We start from the raw sequence: 27,998 nt of genomic DNA on the forward strand, positions 1-27,998 counted from the left end.
GAATAGCAGTGGTTTTGAGTGACGTTATTTTAGGACTGTCAACAGGCATTCTACTTCAAAGTTTTGTTTTCAGAGCTTTGTATCTTGGCTGTGAATTAGCTCCCAGCTACAACATGCTATGCATGACTTATCCTGGTGCAAGTTCTCACAGATCATCTTTCTATTTGCCCCTTCCCTTTTTCCCTTGAAAGCCTCCTTTCGGTCTGATGGTACAATGAATGTGTTACTTTCAGATTCTCTCTCTCATATGCACTCATAAAGTATTTGGTTTTACGGTAGGTTAGCAGGCAGGTGCTCATTACACCTTGCTAGTGTTTGAAATTATGTGAAACAATTGAGCACTAATATCAAGAAATTTGCCACTCTGCAAACAGCGGTAGTGTATTCGTTTTGGCTGTACTGTCACTCTCACAGTCCCCATAGCGAGCTTGCGTGAAGTAGAATTGAGTCTTCTAGTGGAGCTTCACTCAGTATCTCATTTTCAGTAATCTGCCTCAAGTGCAGCATAATATTGATAAGAAGTGACTCTTTGAATAGTTACAAAAAGAAACGACAGAGAAGGAATTAATTTTAAAACTTTCAGAAAAAAGAAAACACAAATACATAGCAGAAACTTCAAAATAGTAGCTTTTAACTTGTTACTGTAGGCAAATAGTTTCATATTCTTTATCAAAAAGAATATAGCCCTGCCCCAGCCTTGTGGACTCAGTTTTCTTCCCAGGTTTCTGAGAAATACCATATTTTATGCAATAACTACCAAACAATTAATTAAACCATTTGGCTCTGTAAAATAGAACTTTTGGGTTTGGGGAGTGGGAGTCTGTGTGGATAATGTTTTAAAATCACATCTTAATGGTGCATCTTTTAAAGTGGATCAGATTTTTCCTTTAATACTTACTATAACTTTTAGCTCTCAGTGCTGTTGTTTTGTTATGCAGCTTTAAAAATAAGTCTTTAATTTGAATCTATAAAATGTGAACTTCTGTTGATACAATTCTTAATGTTTTAATTTCTAGCTTCCCTAAGAATTCACCTGTTGCTCTTGACACCGGAAAGTACATAGCACTGGTAGAAGTCTTAGGAAAGCATGGTAGACTAGAAGGTAATCCATTTGCTTTCATTATGTGTTTCTGCTATATAATATAGGTATCTTGCCTCAAGAATAAAAATGTGAGTTGATATTAATGGTATATCATGTCCTGGAAAGTGCTTGAACATTTTGCATACAAATTTGCATGTGAATTCAACCAGAGATGCTTGGACAGTGCAGGCCATTAGTTTTAATGGATTGGCAAGCTTGTCATTTACATTTGCACAGCTCAGTGCTTTTTGCATTTCTGCAGCTAGTTTTTATTAGGATTGCTGTTTGGATTGAGTTTGAAGATCATGACTTATGGCACAAATTGCGTATGTGCCTAGACTAATGGCTTTGTTTTTGCTTAAGAAGGTCTGAAGGCTGAACATAAAACCTATAAACATAACCTTCTCATAAGAGCCAAGTACTGCAAAAAATAATTTAACTTTTTATAAAGTATATATTTTTCTGTTAGTATTCTTTTATATGTCTGTTATTGAATTTTAGAGTCAATCTGTCAAACTGACTGGAAATTTTGGCTTTTAATGACTGTTCTGCAAACTGCCTATTTTGTATTTCTGGATGTTTGCATTAAGCTGTTAGCGCTTTTATTTCTGTAATTCAGTCTAATATAATTCTGTAATTTACATGATTTGGTTGATCTTTAAGAGAACTCTAGACTGTAATCAACTTTAAAAGGTGATTCTGACTATCGAGTTCCATGATTCTGTAGAAGACTTAACACCGTAAAAGCGTGGTCCAAGTCCAGACACAAAATGTTATGGTTTTATATAAAACACTATACAATAAAATAAAAAAGCTAATGTATTTGTTTTCTTGTAAGATCTTTCTTTGAAATTTGTCTTGGCCTCTTATTATTAAGCTTACTGATAAAAAAATAATAAACAAAGCTGATGTTTTCCAAATCATAATAAATCAGATCATGACCACCTCTACATTAAAGCAGTTTGAAAAGATTAGCTTGCTTTTAAGAGCATAAATGTCCCTCAGAAAATAAAACAATTCATAAATGTAGCCAAACGTAAAGTGGTCAAAACATTCAGTCTATGCAATAATTAAGAACATTATAAAAATGCACTTATTCCATATACCAAAATGTTTGTTTCTGCCTTACTAATGAAGCTTAATGAACCTAATGTTTTAACATGCAGTCTGTTAGAAAGCTTTCATTGGCTCTCCTTGGCTAATTAGTATCGACACAGCAAACAGGCCCTATCGGTATCAGACCATTAGTCTGGCTGTATATACAGTGTAAACATATCTTTATTATCTGGCCTCGTGACAAGCCATCTGCTGAAGAAACAATGGAGTGATTTAGCAGATGTTAGCATTGAACGATAAAAGCATCCATTTAGTAGAATCTTGCAGCTATAGGGCAGACTATACAGGGTTATGTGGTGCAGAGTGGGCACGCAGTTCCTATCTATAATTTGTAGTCAAAGTTGCAGCAAAATGATAAAACCATGCTATTGTGGATTTATAATTGTAGTCTCGTTTAGAAATGCAAGTAGTAATTAACTTGAAATCGGCATTATACACCAGAATTTACATTCCTGCTGGGTTTGAAATGCTGTTTTAATAGCAGTTTGTTTTCCCTACATGAAATTACCTAAGGGTCTTTTGTGTTGTTTCATTGTAGATGCTATTAACATTCTAACAGAGATGAAAGAGAAGGATGTTCCTATCTCAGACAGAACAGTTGCATCTTTTTTCCGCATTCTTAATGCCGCTGCCATGCGAGGTGAAGTTGAAACAGTGAATCGATTACATGAGACCATTGTGAACCTGGGGTTGGCAGAAACTGCTGTCCTTCATTCCCCTCTGATTACAGTTCACCTTGAAAAGTAAGCAGTGTTTGGGCTTCAGATGAAAGAAGTTATGATATGGTATTTATTTGTGTTATATGACCTGCTGCTGTGCTATATACAACTGCACATTCATGTTTGAAAGTGTTCATGCACACATGCACACACATACAATACATATTTAAGTGATCTAGGAATAGTAATAAATGAATATGTTTTCTCAAGTTAGATAAGCCTCTTTTCATCAGTTGTACATCACATCATGATCTCTGGGAACAACGGCTGTGTTTTATGGACACATCAGAGATGAAGCGGCTATATATTGCAGTATGTTTATGAATTTGTTCTAAAGTCTGTTTGACAAGATAGCTATTCAGAGCATGATAGGTATATTCTCAGCTCTTGTGGTTAAGTAGTGTGTATTTTCCCATCAAAACAGCATTATTTTGCTGTGCCATCCAATACATCTCAGGTGAGTTGAAAAGTGGTTGTTGAACACTGAAATACTTTTAATTCACATAATTCAAATAATTTCATGTTATAGCAAATAGGCAGCTATGTTGCTGAATTTGCAGCTCAAAGTATTGTCTGGTCTGTCTGTTGTGATTTTTTTTTTTTTCCGTATATACTTTCAATACCGTTTAATAAAGAAAATGAAGTTCATACATTCATGCTGGCAGGAAGTATCTGTAATTTCATGTGTCATGTTTCTTTGCATAAATTTTCATTATGAGGTGTAGGATATTTGAATTAATGTATGTATGAACTATATAACAATTTCTTACTAAAATTGTGCCAAGAGTCCCTTTTCACGTCCTTTACCATATATACAATGCTTTTATTTTTTTACATCATTTATGTAGTTGCTGGATTTTAACCTCTTGCAGCTAGAGTGATTGATCAGTTTCTTGTGGTTTGGTTCATGTATATGAAATGTTCTTGGCTTAAATATAATAGGTATGAAATGAGTGAATTTTTCATAGTATCATGTGAGTCAGCCTCAAAGATGCACATTCATGTTGCTGTTAACATATAGAATTTTTAGTTCTTGTAAGTATTCTGAGTATTCAAGGTCTGTATAACATTTTCTGTATTCAAAATTCTTATCAAAAAGATATAACTCTTGGTAGAAATATGTACATTCTCTTCTAAAAATAGTATTTTAGTGTGATGGTCAAAAGTTCAGAATATAGTCTACATCTATTCAGTCAGCAACACCGCCTTGGTTACATCACAAGACAAGGCAGATGTTTATGGAAGTAATTTAACTGCAATCATATGTAACTAATGTGTCGGAAAAATATCTGATATGCTTTGCAGTGTGCAGTAAGAGCAGCTGCATTCTACATAATTGCTTTATGCACGTTGACATGCAAGTTGTACATGGTGCTACTTGGGTTCTTTTCATTTGAGAAATAGTATGTGATGATGTAAATAAAGATGTGTTCATGTGTGGATGCAAAGGGGGACAGTAGAGAGTGTGATTTTAGTTTGATTCCACATTCTTTTGGATTATAATTGTTTGGTAAAACTTTCTAAAAAGTTTTTTTTAATAAAGGGACTTTTGATGAGACTAGATTTTTAAAGGAGAAGTAATTCCGTACTGTGAAACTGTATGGCTACAAGTCATTGATACTCACCTGTATACATTTCATATATGTAATTCATATACAATACAAAGTAACCTCATTTTCTGTGGTTTTTTGCCACCTTATGGGTGGAGAAACTTGCTTCCTCTGCAGTGTTAGAACAGAAGGGGAATGCTTTTTTCCACATAATTTGCCTGGAAGGAATAACTGAATTTCACTGATTTCCCCCCCCCCCCCCCCCCCCCGTCTTGGAGATGCTAAGAGTTTTTGAAAGTTATGAGTGACTGAAATTAGTCATTTCTTTCAGCAGTAGTGCTTACTATTTGCCATCCTACAGCTCAAGTATCATGCTGAAATGCTGTCATTTAGCTGCAGGTCGTCAGCATGCCTCTGGAATTAGCTCTGGGATATTTTTTAATGTTCCACAGCGATGATTGTGCTAGTGTTTTGTGTTCTTAATTTATTTCCAACTTTTTAATTGCTTGTAAAGGAATCTGTGATTTGCCTTTGAAGATTTCAACAATTGTAGGTGTAAAATGTTTTAATCTACCTTTTTTCTCTCTACCCAGTCCTGAATATTCTAAAGTTCTTGTTAAGTCCTAGTGCATGTTAAAAGTGACAATTTGCAGCAGAGCATGGAAAAGAAAAAAATTGTTGATTATGAACAGTGTAACTTGACTAAAGCTAACAAATGTAAAATTCTAGTAGAATGGGCATTTTGCCTTTAATATTATACCCCATACTATTTTGGGTTTTTTTTACCCTGAGTAAATTTAAGGGGAACCACCCCCCTGCTTTTAATTGTATGATCTTTATTTATGGCTCTGAACAGTTTCTCAAGATGGTGTAATCCCATTAAAAATTGAGACAGTCCACATGTGGAATCTTGGTCTGTCTTTCAAGGTGCTAAACCTGCCTTGGGCATTATGACAAAAATTTTAGTTTCTAAAATCTACAAGGATGTGAAGAGCTTGTAGTTTTTCTTAAAACATGTCTTTTGAACTGGTTCTTCCAATTGCTAAAAATTGGAAAAGGTTGTGTTACTTAAACCGTACAAGTTTTCTTAGGATTTTAAGGACTGTAGTTTTGGCTTTTACTTGCTCTATCAACTGTCAGGGGAAACCTATTTGAACATGAGCCATTTTAAAAAACTGAAGAGGTTTGTGAAGCTAACCTGCTCCTGTGCTGTATGATACTTTGATAATACCTATTTATAGGATGATAAATTAATGGATACAGTAACTACTGTTTTTTTTTTTCTTCCTCCAAGAAAACTGCACAAGCCAATTTTTGTACAACTAAAACCAGGAACACACATCTTAAAAACTTGATGTGGTTCCTGTCTTTTCATTAGCATAAATTTGTTTCTGCTCTCCTTGAGTAATACCACCACTGAGAAGAGAAACAAAACATCTTCAGGTTTGAAATTCACTAATTCCCTATATCAGAAGTGCTCTTAAGTGGAGGGAAGAAAAATTTCAGGTAGACTATGAGAACATTGTTACAGACTGTATGAACAAAATATTTTGTAGTTTTAAGTCAGTGAATGCAAGCAGTTAATAGCTGTATTTTAAACCATCAAAAGGATATAGTTGGATTGTGTTTCTTTAAAAACGGTCGGTGTATTTTAATACAGCGTTGTCCAGTAATGCATTGTGTGCTGGTTTGTGATTAATCTCGTATAAACCCATTTTGTTTAGTTTCTTATGTAGCAGGTACAGTGTGAATCCAGTGCCTTGCCAGTTTTTCTTCTGTTGTTTTCATGGAGTTAAATTCACCTACGATTTTGTTTGAGGTGATTCCTTAGCATGCACAAGTTAATTGATGTTTAAATTCACTTTAAAAAAATAGTCCTATTTTAAAAATAGGTGATATTTTAGTGGGGGGAAAAATTATCTCTAGTGTGGAGAGTTTTTTCTAATTTTTAGCGGCTTTATTTCAAATATTTGTATTAAAACTCTTTACGTGTTGCAATGAAATTAGGGATGTTTGGCTCTCTTACTCCGTTATTGCAATTAGGAATTTAGCATCATCAGTGCCAAAGGACAAAAGTGTCTCATTTGCCCTATGGGGACAGGACAGTGATAAGATGATTTTTCGTCAAGGATCATTGGGTCGTAATTAAGTTACATTCATGGCTATTGCTTTTTGAAGGATGATTGGTAAATGACAGGCTTCATGTGCTTGGTACGGACAGTGTTCACTAGGGTTTTTTCTCCCTCTGTCAGAAAATCCTGTTGAGTCTGATAATGTAAATGTGGCATTTTATTCTGAACAAAAGAGCAGGGAAATGAGCTATCTTGTCTAATCATTCAGTTGTTTAACACCGACTTCCAGTTTAGACTCAATTGGCTGGAAAGCACTTGACATGTGAAGTTAGTGCTGTTCCGAGCGCATGTTTGAGTAAATTTTAAAGTAAGTGACAGCTAAATTGTACCTAGGGAAATTACAAAGCCTTCAACACAGTTAATTTTTTGGGGAGGATTAGTTGTAATTGCAACACCAGTCTCCTTGAAGATTCCTTAGTATAGCAAATGAACAGAAAAACATTCAGCTCTTTCAAGAGCCCGTTCTCTTTTAACAGAATAATTTTTGTAAAGCTGATTGTACCTTGCTGAATTGACTTCCCTCTACACTAACATCTGCTTCAGATTTGTAGAGAGGGATTTGTTTTACCAGTCTACCCTCCACCCCCACCCCAGAGAGTCCCTTTTTTCTTTCTACCTCTCTAGTGATTTCAGGTTTGAGAGCTTTTCAATCAGTAAACCCCTTAGGTAAATTGCCACTTCACTAAAGCTTTATGCATAATGTTGCAGCACTTCATTCCAATTAAAATCAATATTTGGAGTCTTATTTTTATCAGGCAGACTCTCTGGTTGGGAAAGTTGTTTATTACAAGTAAAAGGGTTAGATTTAGTGCTACATTCTTGAAGCAAGAGGGGAGTGGCTTGTTGGAATTGAAGGGGGATGTTATATGCATGTGTGTTATAGCCAGTCCTGCTACAGAGTGTGTTCTGCAAACACTCAGACATCTGAGTAATTTTGTCTCTTCAAATAGCTTTGTGTGAGTAAAATTGCCCACACAAATATTTTGGAAGATTGTGCCCATAGTATCTTGGACTTCATAGGTATCCTAAACAGAAACCAAATGAATCCAAAAACTTGTATCTTAACCGTAGCATCAGTTTAGTTGAAAAATAATGCCAAAGTAGGACTCTTTGGGGATTACATATGGGCCAAGCATAATACAGTAATGACTGAGGCTCCTTCTGTCATTCAAAAATAATAGTATACATTCTTTTTTAAAAGAAAAAGTTTCAATGAGAGGGAAAAGCACACCTTGTCTTTAAGTGGTACAGGTATTAGCTCTGAACAGATAATATTTGTGAGTGACTTAAAGCTGTAGTATCTGGCCAACTCAAATGAAGCATGGGTCATCTGTGTTCACATTCTAAATTACTACTTTGTCCAGACCGACACTAGAAATCAGTTTTTTCCACCATGGCTATGAGTATATGGGCTTTATTTCCTTTTTGACTTGATCCATATTAATTAAATAGTAATTTTGGCCCAGGCTTTTAATGTAGTAGTGTAGTATGTATCCTTAGGGAAGACTAAAGGGTGTTCCACGTGCATAAGTTCGTACAGAAAGATTGCCAAATATTTTCAAATATGTGGCTGTTTGTTAGCTTAAAATCCTTATGTCTAAATAGCGTTTTCTTGAAAAGTGGAAAATCTTTCTTGTGCAGTTCTTTTTTTTTATGAAGTCAGTGAGTCATAATAAGAAACATTAAAATGTTACTTATACTTGAAATTTGAAGCCTATAGTAAGTTCCTAATACTCATTTTCATTCATTTTCTAACAGGATTGTAAAAACTGCTTACAAAAGTAGATGCTGGTACTTACTTAGAATTAGCTGCAGTTTGTGACAATTAAGAAATACTGCAGGTTGTTGAATAAATCATATTAACTCAAGTACGAGCATAAGCTTGATAGTTTTTTCCTTGTAGTAGTAGTACAAACAATTTCTTTTTAGAGGCTGAACTTCTATACCTTTTATTGTTTTACAGTTGTTGCCAGTTCTATCATTTATCTGTTTTATAAACCCCTTTGTGGATGGTTCGTTGCTTGAATGCCACTGAACCAAGATGTCAGATCTCCATAGATTCAAAACAAATGTCCAGTAAATTAGTATGTAAGATACTGACCTCCTTAAATACAGAGTTATTCAGGTGCCTTTGAGCAGTAAGTACCAGTAACAAGTACAGTATTTTCAGTTTTGGTATCTCAGTTCTTTGCTGACTTTTTTTCTCGGCGTATATCGTATAAATGCCTTCAGAAGTATACATTTAGAGTCTAGAAAACTGTTAATGTTCCTGTTTGAATGACATTCCAATTATTCATTCATTTATTGATAGCTTTGACCTAAAAACAGTCACTTTAATCCTTTAGGAATACAGCTGAGACAATACTATGGCTGTTTGAGCATCAATCTGAAAAGCTAGATTTATCACTGAAAACTTTAATTTGAATGTACAAATGTTGTTGTGCCTCCTTAGAAATTGAGTAGTTTTCTGTAAAACTGTTTTTTTTAGATGTTAACTGAACTTGCATCTAAAGCAGGAGAAAAATACTGATTATATAAAGCTTTATATCTGTCTATGGTAACTACCATAGTATTTCTCTTTTATGACAGTAATCTAGCCTGCAACATCTACTTGCAGTTTTGAAATTAACCTGTAATTTAGTCTTCACCCCAAATGACAAAAATTCAAATGACTCCATGGGGTGCCAGAAGATGCATTGTAAACAGGGCTCAGTAAGGGGGATAAGGTAGAAATCCATCATCTTAGGTTCATTTTCAGAATGCCAGTATTACTGAACAAAATTAATTCTTCTTCTGTGTTTTACTCTTAAAATTTAAAAATATTAGCCTAGCCGAAGATAGTAACATATAGTAGTCTAGATAGTTCATTCTTTGAAAAAGCAAAATTTTTGTTGCACAAGAAATGCAGCATGAAGAGAGGATGTCTGAATTTGGCTGGTTTTAACAGTAATATCTTAATTTGTTAAGGTTCAGCTGATCAATAATAAAGTTACTTCAGAAATATAAAATCATTATTTCAAGTCAGTTTTATCATGGCCTTCAGCTGCTGCTGTTAAGTGATTTTAAAAAAAAAAATGTATTTTTTTCCCTTGCCTACTTCCACCACCCTTTATTTGATAAGCCTTTTGAAATCTAAAATATAGTCTTACTGACTGTTTGGCTGCTTACTACATTTTGTACCTGCCATTTTGGTTTGTTTCAAATTCAGTTTAAACGTTCCCCTTCAAAGAATAACTTCATATATTGTTTTACCAGTGCTTGTTTCAGTGGTTGTCCTCTGTTGGTTTGGTTTCTTTAGACTGGGTTGTAATCCTTTGAAAAAGGGTCGGCAGCAGATGATTTAGTTCTGTTAGTTGCACAGTATAGAATGTTAATTTATGTGTTGCTATTTTAAGTTCCAGATCTGATTGGTTTTATGGCTTTTCAGTTTTGCATTTTAACTATGTATACTTCTGAAGGTGTCAATACCATACATGAGGGGAAAAATTTAATGAAGGACTGAGATAACAAAAATGGAAATGTTGTACTTGTTATTGGTACTTACTGCTCAAAGGCTTCTGAAAGTCCCTTTAAGGAAGTCAACATCTTATGCACTAATCTAGTAGTACCGTGGATATATACTAGTGCCATGGATCCATGTGACATGGATAGGCCAGCATAAAGTACATTTTGGTACCTTAATATATTTTTGAATTAATTGCACAAATTACATTTTTACTGCAGAAAATACACATTGGATTCAGACCTTACTATAGAATGGAAAAATACTAGCCCTTCAATTGTGACATAATGGAAATCAACAAATGATTTATAGCTTAGTATGTTAAGGTATAAAACAAGTACAAAGCAATCTAAAGAGCTGTGGTTATCTTTGAAATAAAAATGCTGTGGAAAAATTTTTAAGGGCTTAAAAATTGAAAATGTCTAAACAGAGACATTTGGAGAGGTAATCTAATGTGCACAATTACAAGAAAAATAGAACTCTCAAATGCAAACTGAAATTTTGATGGAATTGGGATTTTGTCGTAATAATACATAGCAGAACTTAAGAATTTTACTTCAAAAATTAAGTGCATCTGATGATGAAAAGCATTCACACCTTTGTTTAATTTGTAGTGAATAGTGGTCAGGCAATCAAAAATTACACAGTCAAGAGGTTTAAGCATAAATCTGTAGTTTTGTTTTCATTTCTGTGGCTGTCAAGCATACATGGTATTTGTTTATAGGAAAACTTTACCTGTTATTTTAAAGTAACTGTAGCATATTGGGGTTGGGAATGCATACTTGGATTATAGACTGCTGAATTAATTTTCCTTGAAATTTTCAAGACTAAAGTGGGTTCAGCATGCACTGCTCCTGCTCGGAATGTTTGATTGTTTTTATTCTTGTTTTGTTTCATTCCACAAGGGATGACATGACTGCAGCTCTGGAAGCTTTAATGAACTGTTATAAGAAGTATGGTAAAATTCTTCAGCTTCATAACATCTACTGTAAACTGATAGAAAAAGGAGACGCTGATCTTCTGCAAAAGGGTTAGTTGCATGTAGTCAAATGTTGTCTGGCTATATGGAGTGTTTTCCTGAGGCTTTTCTTCCAGGATTTGTATATAATTTCTTTCAACTGAAAGAAAAAAAAAAAGTTTGTTTGTGTAACTTTAAAGCACTTAAATGATGCCTTCATTCTTCAGATTGAAAGTTGATATTAATTTTAAATGTAGAAGAATCCTAATGTTTGGATAAAACAGCATCGATCTCGCAAAAATTAGTGCTAATATTTGTTCTAGCTATGTATATTAAGAAACAACTTAATAGTAGCACAACACAATAGTAAAACACCACATCTGTTTTTCAAATAGTTGTGTGGTTAAGAAATCCTATATTCTCACTTTCCACAAGTAAAGAATGCCCATATATAGTTTGTCCATTTTGTTGAATGTAATTCAAACTATAGTGCAGAAAAACATTTTAAATATGCTCAACTACAAAGCTACGACAAATTGTGTAATATGTGGTAATCATTCCATATGTTTCAAAACTTGTCTCCCTGTAGCTTATTCTTGCAGTTTTGTGATGCTTGGAAAATACTAGTATTAAGAATATCTGTCATATATATTGATGCTTCAATATATTGAGTAAATTAATGAGGTTTATTTTATCTTTAGTTTCAGATTTTATAAGCAGCGAATATGGTGACATGATGGCTCTTTATGATCTCTTCTTTGCCTTCTTGCAAACAGGAAAATACAAAGAGGCCAGGAAGGTCATTGAGGTGGGATTTTAACGATAGTACTCTAATTGTGCAGCTATTTAGACTCTTAATTAGAAACATTTAAAGTTTTTAACCTTTAATTAGACTCGTTCTGATTCATGTTAATAGAATTCAATCCCAATAATAAAAAAAACCTCTACCAGCTTTATTTTGTATAATTACAGTTCAGAAGAGACAGACTGGTTGTATATTGAAATTGTTTCCTCACTTTTTCAAATTCGCTGTTATATATCAAAATGATATTTGCATATTAAATATTGGATTGTGGAACAATTAAATTAAACTGGCATTCCTGGGTGTAAAGTTGCTAATCCTCTTTCCGAAGGAATTCTTTGTTCTTAAAAGCACTGGAATTTAATTTGCTGCAGACCATGCTCAGATTTATTTGTAATGCTTGTCTACAAGTTAATCAGCCAAACAAGCGCTGTCTGCTACTGTTTGGCATTTAATTTAGCGTTTCTTCTCTCTCTCTCTTTTTCAGGATAGTAAGCAGCTTATAGGAAGTGGTAGGTGACAAACTTGGTCTATTTAGGATTAGTATATTTTATCTAGACTTGATTGAAATTGTGCTTACTGAAATTGATAAGTCAAAGGGGCAGCTGCAGAGTCTGCCCAGATTGTGATTATTTTTCTTCTTAACACAGTTGTATGTTTTTAAAATGCTGCATAAGTTTTTTGGTTAATGTGTGGGAGGAGGCATGTTGCAGAAAAAGTAATACTTTGCCCTCATCATTTTTATGTTATGTAGATACACAACTCTAACCTATTTTTTTGCGTTTTTTCCTTCCTAAGACAAAGTATGCCTTTTTTTTTTCTAATTCCCCCTAGAATATTTGAAATACCAGTTATCCCTAATTATTATCTAATAGAATTCTTGCATTTAAAAAATTTTAACTGAAGATCTGCTTGTTTGTCTGTGGTGGAACAATACTGTCCTGTGAGGTGTGTGGACATTGAGAAGCCCCATGTTGAAGCACTGATATTTTTGTTCTGAGAGGGTTTTTTGGAGCTCAAAGTCTTATGGTACAGAAGAATAGAAATATCAGTATCTGACAGAAGACGACACTGAGGAGTTGAGTTCTTTTTGTAGTGTTTAAAGCATATTGAAGGTAAAAGGAAGAAGTCTCATATTTGGAAGAAAATTAAAGCTAAATGAGTAAAACTGGTACTTGGTGTGATTTAGCAGCTGCTTCTTTGATACTGGCATTTAATTTCTCAAAACTTAGATTGGTGGCTACAGTTCAGCAGTCCTGAATAGGATAGTCAGGAAATTATCAAATTGTTGGGGCTTTGAAACTTTTGTCATTTTCTTAATAGGTGCCAAATTATCTCTGCAAATATTCAGTATTTGGTGATTGATCATAAATTATTAGTAACCACAGACACTTGGACATAAATCTAAACACCCGATATTTAGACACTAAATGGAACTTTTCCTGGCTTTTTATGCTATTTAAAGTTGGCTTGCTTGCTCTTACCTAACTTCCATGAAGTATAAATTAGAGCTTTGTATATGCTGTTGAGAAAAAGAGGTTTTAAATTCTGGGATTTTTAGGAGTATAGGAATTTAGCTAGGAAGAATATACATGTGTGTTACCAGTGGATAAAGTGGCACAAAATCAGTTACTGTATGGAGTGTTATATTTTAAGCATGCTTTTATTATGTAACAGTATGTTAGGTATTTTCAAAGAAATATTTTCCACAAGGGGGGGAATCTTAAAGGTGCTACTTTGCTGAAGAAGAAAGTAGCTTTTATTGTTTTAAACCATAAAGAAGTCACTCTTTGCTTTTTTTGTTTGTTGGGAAGTGGTAGCCTTAATCAGTATAATGTGGAAGATGGAGTACAGGGTGTATGTGTATCCCTTTCTCTAGGCCAGTGGTTTTTGCGACTAAATTACTTCTCTTGTTGGTCCTCTCAGATTGTTTTTCTGTTTTCCGTTCTTGTGAAATAATATTCAGTGAAGGTGATCAATTGGTGCTGCTTTCTCTTTTTAGATGCTGTTGCATATTACCTTTCAGCACATATTTTATCATGTATTGCTGGTTATGGTAGTCAATTTTAGTGATATCATTTGTTTTGAAAGTATCTATGGAGTTAATAAAGAGTATCTAAAAGGATAGTAATGAAGTTGGAAAAAAGTTTTGTTAAGAGCTAAGGAAGTTAAGACCGTGGAGGATATGGATATAGTCATTTAAATGGGGTGTTACTCATTGAAGACCACTGCCTCTGCTTGCTCTTGCTATTTTTAGAAATCAGAGGTACACTGGATGCTTGTGTGAAACTTAGTGGCAACTGCTGCTTTGAAAAATATGAAACTCAAAGCTCCAGGAACAAGAAAATAACTCTTTAAGTCTCAATCTTTGGTAAAATATTACTGACTGACAACAGTGGCAAAGAAAGAAGGGTAAGATTTGAGTGAGATTATAAAAATTACGCCATAGTTGTGTATGTACATTATCCAGTCACAAATGTGTCGTCCATGCATGTATTTAAGCTCGTGTTGTGGGATATCGTCATATCAAGTAAGCTGAAAGCTCTGGGGCTCATCTGCCTGCTGGAAGGATAACAAGGTTAAGCAGAGAATGGTAGTGTTGAAGACAATGAAAGGTGAATAGAAAGGAGATGAGGCAAAGAATGCACCTGACTGATACTAGAATGGGTAAACTGAAGCATGTGGTGGTTTGGTGGTCTGAGTCTCTTCTGAAGCAATGCAAAGTGGAAGAGAAGCTGTGATTGAGAAGACTGTGGGGGGAAATGCAGCTAAGTTCTAAGGCTTCACAGAGTTTGGCTGATAAGGTAATAGTTTGCAATGTTGCTAGACTGCCTTGTTAATATTTTGAAAGTCTGTTCTCATTTGTTTTGTGGCAGGTAGCTAGAGAAGAAAGCCTCTCTTGGATACAGTACCTCCAAATGAGGTAGACTTGGCTGCTCTGTAAAGTAAAAGTCCATTTTATTCTAGATATGCCTGGAGATTCCTGAGCCCTTGAAGTTATGCTGGTAGATGCTCTTTTGCTTTCCACTGGGAACAGGTTCCACCATTGGGTGCTGTAGTACATCAAAGCATGATTTAGTCTTCAGTTCTTAATTGCACCTCAGCTGATAAGTTAGCTTTTATCTTGAGTCCTTCAAAGGTGATCATGTCAAAACAAAGTTGGCACATGTCTCTTCTTGCCCCTCACCATAAGGTCATGTACTAGCTTCCTTTCCCTTGCAGTGGCACAGCATGACTTCTGTGTCATCAAATCATAGAGTCATAGAATGGTTTGGATTGGAAGGGACCTTGAAGATCATCTGGTTCCACCCCCCCGCCATGGGCAGGGACACCTTCCACTAGACCAGGTTTCTCAAAGCCCTGTCCAGCCTGGCCTTGAACACTTCCAGGGAGGGGGCAGCTACAAGTGCTCTGGGAAACCTGTTCCAGTGTCTCCCCACCTGCACAGTAAATAATTTCTTCCTTACATCTAATCTAAATCTACCCTCTTTCAGTTTAAAGCCATTACCCCTTGTCCTGTCACTACATGCCCTTGTAAAAAGTGTCCCTCCCCATCTTTCCTGTAGCCCCCTTTAGGTACTGGAAGGCTGCTATAAGGTCTCCCCGGAGCCTTCTCTTCTCCAGCTGAACAACCCCAACTCTCTCAGCCTGTTCTCATAAGGGAGGTGCTCCAGCCCCCTGATCATCTTCATGGCCTCCTCTGGACTCGATCGAGCAGGTCCATGTCCTTCTTATGTTGGAGGCCCCAGATCTGAACACAGTACTCCAGGTGGGGTCTCAGCAGAGTAGAGGGGGAGAATCATCTCTCTTGACCTGCTGGTCGTGCTTCTTTTTATGCAGCCCAGGATACAGTTGACTTTCTGGGCTGTGAGCGCACATTGTCGGCTCATGTCCAGCTTTTCATCTACCAGTACCCCTAAGTCCTTCTCTGTAGGGCTGCTCTCAACCCCTTCATCCCCCAGCTTGTATTTGTGTTTGGAATTGCCTCAGCCTATGTGCAGGGTCTAGTTAGCTAGCAGTAGTTACTTAGGATTTTTTCCCTTACTTGGAAAGACAGTTTAATTGCTTTTTTTCTTCAAGTTTGTTTTTCATAAAAAAGAAAGAAAATTAAGTCAATAAATTTTGACTTTAACTAAATCAAACTACATTAAAACCAATGTAGGCTAAAAGAAAGGGACATGAATTTTCAATAAATAGGATTAGGGGAAAAGTACCTCCAAAAAAATGCTTTATTTATCTGTCTTCTAAAATGTCTTATTTTGAAAATAGCTAATCAGATTTTCTCCTGGAGAGAGATCTTATGTGTTCTTATTATATGTTCTTATTCTTCATATGTGTTGCTCCAGAGATCCAGGTACTAGATCAGAAAGTCTGGAAGAGTTGCTTGGCCTAGTATTCTTTTAAGTCTGGTATATAAATGGTAAGAGAATTTTCTAGAGCCTAGTCCCCCAGATCCCTCCAGTCCACAGCTTCTTACCTGTTGCCAGAACTAGACAATTGGAATTCCTTATGTTTACTCAGTTGTTGACTGCCACTTTATTAACCTGATCAAGCTGATGGTTGAGAGCTGGACTGATGTGAAGGTCATCAAGGAGAGTGGGAAGGAAAAAGGCAATGTTACACCACCCTGGAGGAATCTACTTCCTCCCCTTCGCCTGTTGTTCTGTTATTTTGTTTGCATGCTGCATGGAGGTTTAAAGATTTCACTGCCTAAAGCAGTTAGAATATAATTGTTGTCTGTCATTTTGGTCCAATTTTAATTACTTGGTCATCTCTGAATTTTGCACTGAGATCTCTAGAATATTTCTAGACTTGCCCTTTTTCCTTCATTTATTCATGCTGAATGCAATTATCAAAATACTCTCTGAATCTGTGTGTAATTAAGCCCATGTCCATGCTTGGCTTTTTCTGATAGAGCTACAAGACTTATATATCATTAAGTACTATAACAGTCCTGCAGCAGAGGTTCAAGAAAGTCTGTATATCAATCTGCTTAGCAGAAGTCTAAACCATGTTTTCATGAAGTAGAAATGAACACTTTACACCTATGGCTAAACTATGCAAAGTTTTACACTGGTGTTAAATCCATTTCTGCACGGAATTGGTAAAATCATTGCACCTTAAATTGGACAGCAAAATACTTCTGTTAAAAAAAAAACAACACCAAAACAAGCACCACATTAAAAAAGGGTATTGTGTCACTGACATTTTTAGTTAGGAGCTTATGGACTCCTCTGGTAGGAACTGGGAGCTGATAGAGATGTACAGCTGACTTGTGTTGTTTGACAGATACTTCTTGAAATCTTTCTAGATTAAATCACATCAGCTATTAAATTAAAATTGTTCCTTCAGTGAAAGAGTAAAAGTTCTTGTTTTCTGCTCTGTTTGTAGTTTTATTGGAAATGTGTTGATTGACAGCCAGCTGAACATGAGCCAGCAGTGTGCCCAGGTGGCCAAGAAGGCCAATGGTATCCTGGCTTGCATCAGAAATAGCGTGGCCAGCAGGGACAGGGAAGTGATCTTACCCCTGTACTCGGCACTGGTGAGGCCGCACCTCGATTCCTGTGTTCAGTTTTGGGCCCCTCACTACAAAAAGGACATTGAATGACTCGAGCGTGTCCAGAGAAGGGCAACGAAGCTGGTGAAGGGTCTGGAGCACATGTCGTACGAGGAGCGGCTGAGGGAACTGGGGTTGTTTAGTCTGGAGAAGAGGAGGCTGAGGGGAGACCTCATCGCCCTCTACAACTACCTGAAAGGAGGTTGCAGAGAACTTGGGGATGAGTCTCTTTAACCAAGTAACAAACAATAGGACAAGAGGGAATGGCCTCAAGTTGCGCCAGGGAAGGTTTAGACTGGATATTAGGAAGTATTTCTTTACAGAACGGGTTGTTAGGCGTTGGAATGGGCTGCCCAGGGCAGTGGTGGAGTCCCCATCCCTGGAGGTGTTTAAGAGTAGGGTCGACTTAGCGCTGAGGGATATGGTGTAGTTGGGAACTGTTAGTGTTGGGTTGATGGTTGGACTGGATGATCTTCAAGGTCTTTTCCAACCTAGACAATTCTGTGATTCTGTGAAGGCTAAGAGATGAATTTAGGATATAGGGAAAGATCTCAGAACTGTATGGCAAAATTTTTCAGAAGACCAGCCTGTACAAGTTTGCTACTGCTAGAGGAACCTCCCTTGAAAATGGCGATGCGTAGTGCAGGACTTCAGAATTCTTTTAACCAGATTTTAATTAAGTGTGATATTTTCCTTATCTTCTGCTCTTATACTATCATACTAAACATCATTTATATTTAAAAGTTAAATATATCATACCATATCTCACATATCTCAAGACATTTATTTGAAGAATTGAGGGACAAATAGTTGTGAAATATTTTAATGAAGTTAATTCCAATGTGAATAAATACAAGAAAAGGCATTTGCTGCTGAAATTCAAGACCTGACAAAAGAACTGTTTTGGGTGAGTTTAGTGTACAGGAATAGATCTATCAACAGATGTCAAGTTAATTCAGGAGGTAGATAGATTTAAGCAAAGAATTGTGACATCCACTGTCAGCAGACCTCAAGATACCATTTGCCATTGGATTTAATCTACCATAAAAACAGTGAGAATATTTCTACTTGATATTGAGAGATTACAACCTTTTTTCATCCAGATTGCTTTTTTTAAGAGTCTATATCATAAAACTGAGTCTTGTTGATTTTATGCTGGAGATAAACTATGGGGAGAAGATGCTTTCTTGATCTGTGACAGCAGGATTTAGAGGGGTTTTATGTATAATTTAATGATGGTTATATCTGGTGTCTGAATTTACCTACAAAGACTTCTTTTTTGTCCCATTAAGAAAAGAGTGGAGGTGATTAGAGCAAAATTTAAATGTTTGTGAATGTTGCATGCAAATTGTATTAGATAACGGTGGTCTAAGATTGAGGAGTAGTTTGTAGGGGGTGTAATAGCTTTTATTAGAGTAACTGTATACAACTGAGAGGGAGGGGAAAGGCTGAAGAGCTTTTAGGCATGCAAGCCCTATAATTACAAGAAAAGATTTTTTTTTTTCTTACTATTGAGTCCTCTTAGTCTAATAAAAGCATTACTTATGAAACCGGACTCAGATACAGCTATTAGTGGTTGGATTTTGTGTCCGTGCATATGTGCATGTGTACATGTGGGTTTAAAAAAATAAGGGTACTTACTAGTTTGGTGCACATTATGTAGAAGTTCTTAAGTACTGCTTTCTTAAAAGAACGCAAAGGAATGTGTTTCAAATAAGTAAATTTGGTAAAGGAGATGACTGCTGAACAAATTCCTTACGGAAGGGGAGAGAGTAATGTGTTTGGAATGTGGGATCATGGCAAGAGCTGTGTATCCTTTCTTGGCTCCAGGGACTTTGTGTTAGAGGGAAGATACCACTGAGTTTTATAATGCTTTTTTCATTCATCCTATAACATAAAGCTGCATTACAGTGCAAAGAGCAAATTTTTGCTCTGAGTCTAGAACATCCTTGAGGATTTTGTTTTGAGCAGGGTTTTTTACATATATTTGATGTCCCATTTTCTTCCAGCGTGATTCTTGTGAAGTTCTCTTACTGTCTAATGATTTTTATAATAATACTTTACTGTATAATTTATCTTGGAAATCTTACTGGTAAATGTGGAATATTCCAGTTGTGCTTAAACATACATCAGTCTCAGCTGTCATGAGTAATGCTGAAATTGTAAAGCCCTTTCCTTTTTTTATTTTGATATTTTTTGGAAAATAATCAAGTTTCTTTACATTTTTCTTAATGTCTGCCTAACATAAAGCAGCAGATATTCCTGTTTCAAGTGAAATAAAATCATGAGTATTTACTCAACAAATACTAATCATGTTGGTAAAGTCAGTGAACTGCGTAACTGACAGAAGCTTTGAGGCAAATATATACCTCAGGAAAAAAAAAGGAAACCAACAATAAAAATTCTCAGTGGAGTCTGCAAGCTTTGTATATTCTTATTATGAACTACTGCTGCTTTTTATGTAAAAATTAACATAGTAGAAGTAGGCTAGTTGCTACCTTGGGTGATTGTAGGATAGACGGAAAGGAGAGCATAAGCTTGAATTCTAATCACTCCCAACAGGAGAGTTGGTATACATGTCTAAATATGTAGATGTGTGTCCCTTTATGTCTTTCACTAAATATCTGGTAGTGCAAATAAAATATCAAATACACTATAGTTGGGTAGGTTTTGAAGGCATAACTTGCATAATTTTCAAAACTCTGGTGCTGCATTAAAGTACCTCATTATTAAACAATAATCGAAATGATAATCAAAATTGCCCTCGTTATCAAACATGAGTAGTAGTCATATTGAAGGTACAGATTTAGTTGTATTCAAGCTTTCATACAGTTATCCCTTGCCCAAGAAGTAGTGCAAGTGTCTGGATGTTTCAGATGAGCTTCTCATTAAATAAATCAGTATTATGGGGCTTGGGGTGTGTTTAGCCATATTTATTTATGGGCAAAATTGCTTACAAAGAACAAAAGCGATTACTCATTTTTTAGAGAAATACCATCTTGGTTAGTTGGCAGTTAGCAAGATTTTCTTTTGTTTAGAAAGAATAAAATGAATGAGGATATCTTTCTGTGCAGTCACCAAAGAAAACATTTTTGAAATCCATGAGAGCTGAACTTCTTTCAAGTTGGAAAATGAACTTGCAGAAAAAGTATTACTTCCATTGCCTGCCATACACAGAAGTAGCTCTAGTGTCATCCTAATAGTAGTACAATGACTGAAAGAAAAGCTGAGCTATAGGAAAGTAACGTGTTTTATTAGATCGCTGATACGATTGCAACAGGAAAGATGCTTTTTGATGCACAGATTATTTTTAAATCCCTCAGTCTTTATAATGTAAGAAGAGTGTACAGCAAAGTAGTATACTTGTTTCATACATAAGAATATTTTTTAAATAATCATAATGAAAATGTTTTAATCGGTATTTTTTTAAAACACACATTGCTATTTTAAGGTGAAGGAGTATTTAGTCAGAGGCAAAAACATAACAAGTGTAAGATGATTTTAACCATCTCATCTATCAACTAGACTTAGATGTCTACATAAGGTAGAGCAACTTTATATCTGCATATTTTTTTGACTTTCTGATTAAGCAATACACCTACTGCTTAGCAGAATGAGGACTTCTGCTCAGAGTTTTAACATAGAGGAAGATTCAAGCATAGCATACAGTGTTTATGCTGTAAAAACACTTTGTCCAAGTAAGCTGCCATGCAAAAATACCCCAGGCTTCATTGAAGCTGCATGGAATCTGTGAGATTTTCATAGACATTTTTGTGGAATCAGGGAAAAATCTGTCTTTAAATTAAGAACTTCCCATCAAATGTTCTGTTTTCACTGATGCTTATGTTAGAGCTGTTAGAAATGACATACATCAGTTCTTATAGCTGTCTGTTCAAGGCTGTCTGTTTGGAGAAGTAACGTGTTTTCTTGCAAGACATTGCTTTGGCATCTAAATCTCAGTAACTGGTTCTGGTACTGGTAACATAAGTCTGTTATGGCTGTTGATGTAACTCATCATGAAACATTCTTCTTCTTTTAGCAGCATTAGCTGTGTCTTATTATTACTGGCTTCTTCAGCCACAAAGAGATGAGTGAATGGATCTACCTGTCCAAAAAATACCATCAGAAAGTGCAGCATGGATGGCGTTTATAAAATTTGGCTGTTTCTTTCCAATATGTTTGGATTGGTGATTACAGTAGAACTGCCTCCCTAAGAAAAGATTGAAGTTTGGGAAGAAAATGTAAGGATTTAGAAGACAAAGCAGTTAAGGAGGACAGAGTTAAATTTGAATGGTTAGAACTGGTGTGTTATTCTCAGTGAAGTTACACCGTGAAAGGCTGTCCAGGATGTGTAACAACTATTTTGCCAAACAGTGCACAGTAGTAGTTTGTGGAGGTGCAGTGTGGGAAGGTTAAAACAACAGAATCATCCATCTTGTGTCACGTATATGCCAAATGAAAAATCAGCTATAGCAAAAGTGGTCCTGTTTTGGGACATTCTCAACTCATAGTTTTCACAAAGTCCTCTTTTTGAACAATACCACAGGGTTTCTAGTCAGTGTGTTGGGTTTTGTGTTTTTCTCTGTAAGTTTTGTGTTTAAAGTGAAAAAGGTTGCTTTAGGCAAATAGAAGTAAATAAATATTTTCCATATGTCTTCTGTAAATAACTTTTTTTTAAAAAGGTTTTTTTTTTAAAGTAAAAAAATAGTCTTGGTCTATTAGCTATAACAGGTACAGAACACTAATGTAAACAAAACTTGAATATTTCTATCATTACCTGAAAATCTGGAAAAACATCAAATTGATTCCTCTCTGACAGGTCAGTATTTTCCCAGACAATCTGTTTTCTTTCAGCTATAGTAAGTAGAAATTAGCTCAAATAAAAATGTTAGTACAGACAAGATTTTTCTGATGATTGGACCCCTTCAATCACCTGTCTGAAGTGAATGGTTCTAGGAAGGAGGAGAAGAAATCAAATGCTTTCAGTGTGTTAGGATTGTTGTATTCACATTTTTGAGTGCTGCTTGGCAAGAGTTCTTCTGAAGATGCAGAATATTTTTTCCCCTGCTGGTTAGTTTTCCTTTCCGTGTGTGAAGGTATAAAATCAGCGAGTAAATTACTGTAGGGTTGTATGTTCGACCTTAGAAAGATAGTAACAAATGTGATCAAAAGTATGGAATGGTTTCTATAAGAGGTATGCCTAAGTAGGTGAGTTCTGCTTAGTTTGGAGAAGAAACACTGAAACAGGGAATTATTATATATACCACTCATTAATATGATAGGATAAATAAAAATCAATTGTGCATTGTTTACCAATACAATATCTAGAGGCTTCAAGTGAAGCTAGTAGAAGCTAGGCTGAAAACAAACAAAATGGGTAGTATTTTGGTTGTTTTCTGCAGAAGATAGTTGAGGCAACCCATTGCCAAAAGATCTTATGAGTGATAAATCTTACATGGTTCCAGGGGCAAACAGAAAAGCTCATGGAAGAGAAATCATTTACTAGAAACTGTGACCCACTGAACCTCAAATTAGTTGGAGAGTAAGAACACTAAGGGGATGGATGTATTGCTGGTTTTTTTATTGTTTTATATTCTCCTACAGACACTGTTAGGGAGAGGATAGCAATCTAGATGAACCGTTGGTTTGGTACAGTACAACTGTTCAAGAGAATGTAAAAGCCAGTTTATATGCTGTATGAATTGCTTGAGACTCTCAATAGTTGTTTCATTCTTTAAAGAAGTGAATGTCTTAAAAAAATTTTTAAAAGCCTGCTAAAACAGAACACTAGAATTCAATAGATTTTTTTTTTTTCCTAGTCCATTGAAACAAGCAAGATCAAAATTGTAAATGGGAATTTGAGAGAGTAATTAGAGTAACAGATTTTTGCTTTTTTTTTTTCTTATTCCTTGTGTTTTTTTATTCTGTATTTTACTCTGCTGTATTGTAGAAAGCCTGCTTCCTGCTAAATGCAATGTTTAAAATTCCCTGAGATGGTAAGGGATAAGCTACAAATATGGACTATCAGGCAAGCCCTGGAGATTTAGTTAATCTGACCTAGATGTTCTTTTGATGATTGAGACCTGCAGCATGTGAAAACACTTCTCAATTTCAAAATGAAACACAAGGATATCTGTTGTATAACTCAGCTGTCCTTGTAGTGACAGACACATCAATCATTTCTGATCAGGAAAGGATTTACTATAAAAAGTTTGTAGCTTTGGAGCTGTTGAGTTCATTGGCATTTGGATCAGCAATGATATTGGAAGTTGTAAGTGAATTCAGCATTTGAATTTTACCATGTCGTAAAGAGGATTAGCTACAAATGCAAACAACATACTTTCTTCTTTTTCATTTTCAAGAGCCTGTTGTGTAAGATGTTAATTCTTGACTTAGTTTTCAGTATATTTTATGTGAAACTGCTTGGTAGCTCTTAAAGTACTGAACAGGTACCTGTAAATGTAAATAACTGTGGGAAAAAAAACTAATTAGGAAAAAAAGCAAGTACATGGAAAGCAAAACTGTGCGTATGTATACCACTTTTGAGTACTTGAGAAGCCACTATTTTTCTGTAACCTCTTGGATTGAAACTATTTTTATAGTACAGTTAAATACACAGAGAATATGCTCTGTGTTGAAGAACTGTGGGGTTTTTAAAAACCTTACAATGATGGCATAAAATTGTTTGGGTGATTGGTAGAATTATATGGCCTAACATTTACTCTGCAGAATGCTGCTTCCTATATATTTAACAAATTTTAAGTTTTCACTGAAGTTTTGCATGGTTTTCTGGTATATGCCAAATTATTTCAGAAAGATGTAATAATTCTGTGCTTGGAGAATATGGAAAAAGGAATTATCTGTGTTAAAAAGACAGAAGGTAAATTGACTTTTTCAATGGTAATTGTTCCCACTGTTTTGGAACTGAGACTCAATATTTCTCACAGCTTTTTGTTCAAACTGCCTCTTTTATGCGAAGTGGTGTTCAAATTTTGGAACTTGCACTTCACATCTAAACAGTAGAGATTTCTTATAATATTAACAGCTGAAGGCCATCAGGAGTCAAAACACATGTCTCTCTGTAGGGATGAACAGACATTTCCTTGGAATCACTTTGAGCTATATTAATGTGAATCTGGACACCTGAAATGAAAGAGGCCTTTCTGTAAATGATCCTTGTGCTAAAACAAGAGAGTATAAAGAAAGTAAAACTAAGTACTCTGTGGGAGGGAAGGATAAGAGCTGAAAATGATGGATGCTTTATACACATGGTTTTTTTAATCGGTTTTTTAGCTATGTCAGACATAAGTACTGGCATGCTTGTAACATGTTTCTTTAAGAACTTTGAATTTTGCTATGTTTATTTAAGAATGTGTTTAAGTAGAGGAACCAATGTTTTGATTATGGCCTGTGGTGCTGAGAAGGAACAATGTGGTAGACTCTATGGGATGGAGTTTCCAAGGATTGAAACCTTTTTGAGAATGTGTATCCTGTAGCTGTAGTCCACTTGAAACAACAAAGGAATGAAGAAGCAAAGGCTCATCAAACCTGGAAAAATTAATAACAGAAAGCACTATGGCATATTGACAATTATACATCAGTTCCTCCATGTACACACACTTAAGAAAACTCCTTTTCTCTGTTCTGGGATAGGACTTGCCTTCAGTTACTATACCTGCCATCTGCATTGGCAGCATGTTAGAATTGCAACAATTACTGCTCTGTAAATTTCTGTTTTTCTTACAGAGCAGTAGCAAGAGAAGTCAATATCTAAAACCAATACTGGTTTTAGGGATTAATAGTTGTAAGAAAATAGCTAATGTTAGCAGAGAAGGGATACCAAATGGTGGTGATGTGATTGAGAGGTGTGGTTTTCTAGTTGCTAAGACGTTGCAGCTGTGTTGAATATGAACATTTCATTGTGAAGACAGTTTGGAAACATTTGGTGTATGTAATTCTTTACCATGAGTAATACAAAGGATTACTATGGGTGATAGCAATAATACTCTATTACTGTGGTGATAGAAATTATTTAGCATTTCAGTGCATCTGAAGTGTATTTTAAATCAACTCTCTTGGCAGTGTTCAACAAAAATGGAAAATGTCTTGAATAATATGACTGCAATTTTTAAGTCTCCCATAAATGCAACCTAACTTGATTATTTGTGAGCTTGTAGTCTCATTCACATTTTAAAAAACAAACAGAAACTATGAACTCTTTATTATGAGTACATGTATTATGTTTGCTTTTCCTTAGAGTGCTCTATGTGAAGAAATGATTTTCTTATGGAAATATTTTACAGACTCCCGGCTTGAGAGCACACTCTGGAAGGTTGCAGTGGTTTGCAAAAAGGTGTATATCAAGCAATCAGGTATGCGGCTTGTATGATGTCTTCTATGTAACTGTAATTATATTTCAAGAAATATTGTTTTGAAATATTTCATTGCTAGATTTTTATGTTTGCGAAAGGACATGTGGCAGGCTGATGAGGTGAACTTCATGCTCTGTGTAAATGCTGGTGTATACTTAAATACTTAAGCTGAATCCACACAGCATGTAAGGCACATATATAGAAAAATAATTGTTTGGCTGAGGTACAACTATGTTCTTCCTTCTTTATTTTTAAAGATGGAGACTTTGGAACACTTGGTAGAATTAACTCAAAATCTATTTGAATGTGATAGAGATGAGATGTACTACTACCTGCTTCAACTGTGTGGTAAGTGAGCTTGTGATCTTTTTCATGCTGTAATCTGTTTTCTTATGTGGTTGGAGGTAGGAAATAACCCTGAACTGGAGAGGAGTTTTATCCTGGTATGCAATTAGCCTGGATACCTTTTCTGAGGCATCTTGCCAGGGGGACAGTACAGGTTTTCTTTCACCTCCAGACCTGAACACTTGCATAGAATTTACATAGTACAAGTCTTCTGATCCATGCTATTGTCTTGTGTCCTAACTTGAAAGTTTACTCTGTTTTGGTTTTTAATATGCTTAAAGAAGAAAAAGTGCTAATTTGCTATATCTTCATAACTGATAAAGATCTGGAGTCTCCTGTAATTGGATCTGGCTCTGAAAGGTGCTTTTTTTAAAAAATCTACCAATTCTTTACCAGCCACAACTTTTGCATCATTTCTAGGAATGGAACAGTTTTTAAAATTGAGAGTTCATTTCTATGCTACAGACGTAGTGTAGGATTTATCTATAGTGTTTTTCATTTCCTCTTTTCTGTATTTTTAGTCTGTGCTGGTTTTGTTATTCAGCGCATCATACTGTATTATACATAATAAAATTTTTGGAAGTGTTAGTTCTCGTTATCTTAAAAGTCTTGAAAAAACATTTGTGTTAAGATTGGATATGGAGTACTAAATGGTAAATTGGGACATTAAAAAAAGCATTACAGGCATTGCTATGTACTTTGGTAATGTGTATATACATTAATGAGCCATTACAGCGATTTGATATCTTTGGTCATGGGAAAACTTGCATCTGAGCTTGAAGTAATTTTAGGCTGTTCCCCATGTATATATTTGGTTGACTAGAACTAGTGATGCTTTAAGCTAAATAAAATACCATTCAAACCTTCTTTTTCTTTTCATATGGTAATGAAAGAGGCTTCTTCCCCACTGCACTTACCACAAGCAGAAGACATGAGTACTTCCAGAAAAAAAATGACCAGAGAACTTTGCTTTTCATTTCCTGAACAGCCTTAAAAAGCTTCAAAACCAAACTGTACTGTTACCCAATTCTGTCTTTGCACATACTGGTTCACTATCAAAAATCAAGTAGGCCTGAAAAACAATCTTGTCTCAACAGGGAGGAAGCCTTCCTATTTCTTCACACATCCTGTTCACCTCTGGCAGTGACTAAGTCTGACAGTGTGCCTGCTAGGAAGAGAATCAAAGAGGATAAAATTTATCAAATTCTGTCATGCAAAATCTTCCGTCTTCTTGCAGAAGACAAAACCAATTCCATCTATTCAAGGAAGTGGAAAACATTTGTGGGTTTCTGTCACCACAAAAGACAAAAACCACACACATTCCTGCTTTCAACCATTTTAGATTATCTATCAAGGCTGTCCCATGCACAATACACTAGAGAGTTGTCATTGTGCACCTAAGCCATCACTTCAGATCTATTTTAAGCATATAAAAAAAAATCTACCATCTATTCCAAGCTGTGATCAGAAATGTTGAAAACAATGCATTTGGTTTTTTAGAATCACAGAATAATTTATGCTGGAGAGAACCTCAGGAGTTTTAGGCCTAGCCTTTTCCCAGAGCTAGGACAGCTTCAGAGTTAGATCACATCATGTGCTTGTCTAGCAAAGTTTTGAGTGCCTCCAAGGGTGGAAATCAAACAGCCTCCCTGGGCAACCCATTCCAGGGTTTGACCATCCTCAGATACTCCATTGCTTCAACTTTTAACCATCACCTTTCATCCTTTGCTGCACACTTCCAGGAAGACACTGACTCGCTTGTCTCTATAACTGTCAGGTAATTGAAGACGGCGATTAGACCCCCTGTTAGACTGCTTTTCTCCAGACTGCCCAAAACTTAACCTTCTTCAACTTCTTTGACTTC

The 27,998-nt window shown here is 35.6% G+C and overlaps 1 protein-coding gene across 2 annotated transcripts in view; it reads left to right on the forward strand.

The window, feature by feature from the left end:
* LRPPRC (leucine rich pentatricopeptide repeat containing) overlaps positions 1-27,998 on the forward strand; it is a 92,601-nt gene that overhangs the window by 38,743 nt on the left and 25,860 nt on the right. For both annotated transcript variants that reach the window (XM_074863576.1, XM_074863577.1), the window contains exons 22-27: positions 1,017-1,102; positions 2,736-2,940; positions 11,006-11,130; positions 11,760-11,866; positions 25,721-25,789; positions 26,047-26,137. In XM_074863576.1, coding sequence (XP_074719677.1) covers positions 1,017-1,102; positions 2,736-2,940; positions 11,006-11,130; positions 11,760-11,866; positions 25,721-25,789; positions 26,047-26,137 — 683 coding nt within the window. The remainder of the gene's footprint in view (positions 1-1,016; positions 1,103-2,735; positions 2,941-11,005; positions 11,131-11,759; positions 11,867-25,720; positions 25,790-26,046; positions 26,138-27,998) is intronic.

This window comes from Strix uralensis, chromosome 3 (assembly GCF_047716275.1).
Source record: "Strix uralensis isolate ZFMK-TIS-50842 chromosome 3, bStrUra1, whole genome shotgun sequence".
In the NCBI taxonomy this organism is placed as follows: domain Eukaryota; kingdom Metazoa; phylum Chordata; class Aves; order Strigiformes; family Strigidae; genus Strix; species Strix uralensis.